Source organism: Limulus polyphemus, unplaced genomic scaffold (assembly GCF_000517525.1).
Source record: "Limulus polyphemus unplaced genomic scaffold, Limulus_polyphemus-2.1.2 Scaffold6495, whole genome shotgun sequence".
NCBI classification, from domain to species: Eukaryota; Metazoa; Arthropoda; class Merostomata; order Xiphosura; family Limulidae; genus Limulus; species Limulus polyphemus.
Genome location: NW_013672105.1, coordinates 24,545 through 29,092, shown reverse-complemented (window position 1 = coordinate 29,092; position 4,548 = coordinate 24,545). Strand labels below are relative to the sequence as shown.

Below are 4,548 nucleotides of genomic sequence, written 5' to 3'. Positions count from 1 at the left end.
TAAGTGTAAACTATTATTTGTTGCTTTCGTTCCTGTACTTCTGCAACCATTCTTCTATTTCTTCTACCTGAAATGACAGTAAAACAAACAATGTAAAATATTTTGAATAGAACTTGCTCCGGGCACTATTGGGTTATATATTTAAGCTACCAGTAAGAAATTAATATGTGGCATTCAGTCTCTGATAACGACGACAGCCTCTGTTATGAGTGTCTCGCATACTGTCTTTGAGGGCTAGTTACTGGTAGTTTTTAAGACTTAATGTTTTTTACTGAATTAATTAAAAACTATAACCACGTCTAACAACCTGTGTGTAATTCGAATGTTCCATCCTTCTTAATAAAAAGTAACAAAAGATCTTAATACTAATTGTACACAGGAGATATGTATTTATGTTTTAAGGGTTGCGATATTCATTATTAGTTCTTACAGCACAAGTAAATTGTAGTTAAGTAACTGATATGATTGTAAACAAAGCTAATCCACTTACACCTGATGAGATGTAATTTGTTTCTTACCAAAGGTTGTTAGGCACAAAACAACACAATAGGCTATCTGTACTGTGTCCTCCACGAGTATCGAAATATAGTTTTTAGCGTTATTTTTTGTTTAAACTAAGAAAGAAGGGTAGGCCAGTAGTTTCAAAACGTTTGTTGATAAATAACCCTTAGCAATTATAACTATATCACTCACTTTGTAATCCATGGGGCCCAGTCCTCCTTCGTAAACAATTCTTCCTTCCTTGATTATGTACAGACGTTCAGGAGAAGCTGCGTAACCTTTGTTGGCTTCGTTAGTCATTAAATCTACCAGAAGAGGGCAGGGCAGTTCTTCATTCTCCAAAAGAAAGAGGGCTGCTTTAATTCTTTCTTCAATTGACCTGGGGAAATACAACAACAAAAAATAACCTTAGGCTGGATGTAAATCGATTGATTTTACGCTACACTTGGACAAGTTATTAGTGTTCACGGGTGTAAAATACTATAAGTATTGATGATAGCTTGTTGACTGACCCTAATACAAGAACAAACCGAGTTATACAGACATCTAAAATACCTCCCAAACTTCATCTGGGCGATGGAGGGGGTACATGACCATTTATTGATATTTAATATTATTGTAGCCTTTTAGCATAAATTCTTCTTCAAGTGGTATAAACATTTTAACTGTTACCTTGGTAAGGTAGGCAACAGTTATCAAGGCCGTTATCACGCACGTGTTCGTCGCAGCAGAAATTTGCTTTACAGTGAAACCAACCGATACATTTAAATGTAGTTTACAAACATCGTCAGAAATCTTGCCATCGCTATAGGAACATTATGCTTAAATTATAGGTGAGAACTTTATTCGCTTATTAGTAGGATCACGTGATGGGCTTACATAGTTTGAAAAGTGAACAGTTTCTAAATCTTATTGATTTATTACTCAAATACTTGAACGAGATGTTAAACTACGATTTACAAGTAGGCCTGAAGATGAAGGATATGATATCGCTATTTAATCATATTTTCGTGAAACTGAAGATGGATAGAATAAAAAAATTAGTGATCTGTTACCCCCAGACACAGGTCAATAATTGTTTAATGGTGTAGAATAAAAGGACTTGAAAGAAAAATATTTGAAGAAGTCTTCAACGTTTCCACATTGAAGTTAGAAACTAGCAAAATTGATCGTTTATAACAGCAAAACTACACCTAAAACTAAGTTCTACCGAGGCTTAAAGCTTCCAGTCAATAGTGAGACATCCCTGACTAACTTAGATTCAACAGGTGTACAGCTACGGTCGTTATCTCTGTTTGTAAAGTGAAACATCCCTGACTGACTTAGATTCAACAGATGTACAGCTACGGTCGTTATCTCTAACGGTAAAGTGAGACATCCCTGACTGACATTACTTCAACAGGTGTACAGCTGCAGTAGTTATCTCTGTTGGTAAAGTGAGACATCCCTGACTGACTTAGCTTCAACAGGTGTACAGCTACGGTCGTTATCTCCGTTGGTAAAGTGAGACATCCTTGACTGACTTAGCTTCAACAAGTGTACAGCTAAAGTCGTTATCTCTGTTAGTAAAGTGAAACATCCCTGACTGACTTAACTTCAACAGGTGTACAGTTACAGTCGTTATCTCTAATGGTAAAGTGAGACATCCTTGACTGACTTAGCTTCAACAGGTGTACAGTTGCGGTCGTTATCTCCGTTGGTAAAGTGAGACATCCTTGACTGACTTAGCTTCAACAGGTGTACAGTTGCGGTCGTTATCTCCGTTGGTAGAGTGAGACATCCTTGACTGACTTAGCTTCAACAGGTGTACAGCTACAGTCGTTATCTCTGTTGGTAAAGTGAGACATATCTGACTGACTTAGCTTCAACAGGTGTACAGTTACGGTCGTTATCTCCGTTGGTAAAAAGCAACTTCCCCTATTCTGACGATCACTTACCACAACTATGGACACTGGGCATGTAGACAAATTAGAACATGCTGAAGACAACTTAGTAATTGCATTTCAAAACAGCTTGAGTATGACTATGGACAATGATCTCTATACCCATAAGTACGGTATAGTGTGACCATGATGTCGATATAAAACACCATATAATGTGACCATGATGTCATAATAATACATCACCCGACTGTGTATACGTAACGGTGCCAGTATAGTGTACTTATTGAATTGTATTTGTTTAAAAGCATATCTTAAACTATATATCACCGAATGTTATTTAGTTTATTGAAAAAAACAGTTATTATTGATAAGTTTCAGGATGGTTAAAGGCGATTAAGACTATTTTCATCGCCGAGATTACGAACACACGGGGAGTTGACTTTCTTCCCCAAGTGTGGAGCTCAGAACTTATTTATGAACCCTTGGTTATGAAAAAAAATTACACATTCAAAGCTATAGCATTGGAAAACTTAAGACAAAAAAGAAAAACTAACAATCACTCGTACATCCGTTAGGAATACTTAATTGATAGAAGAAAGACTGGTTCATGTAATTTTTCACAGTAACTGTAGATAATAAAAATAGCTTCTGTAAAAATGAGGTTTATGATAATTTCAAAAGTCGTTAGTTATTGATACAAGTACTTATCACTTAAGAATCATTTCCCGACAAACATTTTGTTTATATTATTATTCTACTGATTTAATATGATGCAGTATAGTAAGGTTTAAACATTTAGACTTCATTGAGAACTACATTAAGTATATAATTCTAAGAAATTGAGCGAAACCGAATAAAAATACAAAATTAACAACTATTTCCCATATCTAGTGCCGACGATACCAAAGTTCAAAATACTCGTGTAGTACACATTATGACATTAAAAAGAAAAGTTTTGTTTATTTGTAATAAAGCACAAAGCTACACAATGGGCTATCTGTGCTCTGCCCACTACCGGTATCGAAACCCGGATTCTAGCGTTGTAAGTCAGCAGACACACCGCTGTGCCACTGGGGGCAAAAAAGAAAAGTAACATGTAATAGTCATAAGGAAGCCTAACCAGTATGTAAAGGATGCCGGCCCTTGAAGACATGAAGGGTCATTAAAAGTCATTGTATCCTTTCATCTCGGGGGTTTATCTACAACTGACCTAAATTTCACGTGCGTTACCATTAATCAATCACGTGGTGCGTCCGCCATTACGATAGTAAAAGAAAACGCACCAGTCTAATCACAACAATATTGATCCTTTATTTACATTTCTTAAATTGCTATTTATTTTGAGATTCAGCAACGGGTAGTAAAAAAAGTATAAAACAGGTAGAGTGACTTAATGTGATGTCAATGAATGTTCAAATACTCGCCGAAAAATAAATTCATGGAAAGAATCCACGTGCGATATTCCCGGACAAGTACTTGAAGAATGTGCCTGTTTAATCTATGTTAAGCTTAAATAGATAAAAGTAATAAACAGGAAAACATTACAAAAAGTGAACATTTGCTCGCTAAAAATTTCTTGAAGGTAAACCGATTGAAAAAAATACTGTTATGTCTCCGTTTGTTAATTGATTTCCCATAAATTCGTTCCTACGAAACTTTAGCGACACAAGTCCTTACTTAATAAAACTGGTCTATTCTTTCCGAATACAACTTTACGATACACTTAATTTCAACAATCGCGCTAAAACAAACGCTATAACAACGAACGTGCTCAACTTCAATAATACTCTCTGACTGCAGATCAATTACTCACTATCTACACACACATTGTCACGTCACGCCGTGACCATCTTATATATATATATCAGACCACCCCCCAATCTAGTAAATGCTAGAGCACTCCCGAAGGAACGGGATAGTTCTAGAAAGCAGGTGGCGTGACACTAGTCACGTGACCTCGCTGACGCAACACTGCCCCCTCCTTAGTATTGTTCGTCCCGAACAATAGCCACTTACAATAAACCAATAACAATTAACAATAACTTAATTAAATATACAAAATTACAATCACAAAATTACAATTCAACAGTCTTTTAATTTTACGGGACGTATCTTCTTCCGTAAAGGTCTCCGTATTGTTGGCTTCTGCTTCACGTGGGGTTCA

General features: G+C 36.1%; 1 protein-coding gene across 2 annotated transcripts in view; it reads right to left on the bottom strand.

Moving 5' to 3' along the window:
- The window catches only part of LOC106473772 (type I iodothyronine deiodinase-like), a 28,578-nt gene continuing 24,030 nt past the window's right edge, over nt 1–4,548 (bottom strand). For both annotated transcript variants that reach the window (XM_022402167.1, XM_022402166.1), the window contains 2 exons: nt 694–880; nt 1–67 (listed from right to left, as the gene is read on the bottom strand). In XM_022402167.1, the coding sequence (XP_022257875.1) occupies nt 14–67; nt 694–880 (241 nt within the window). In that variant the 3' untranslated portion in view covers nt 1–13. The remainder of the gene's footprint in view (nt 68–693; nt 881–4,548) is intronic.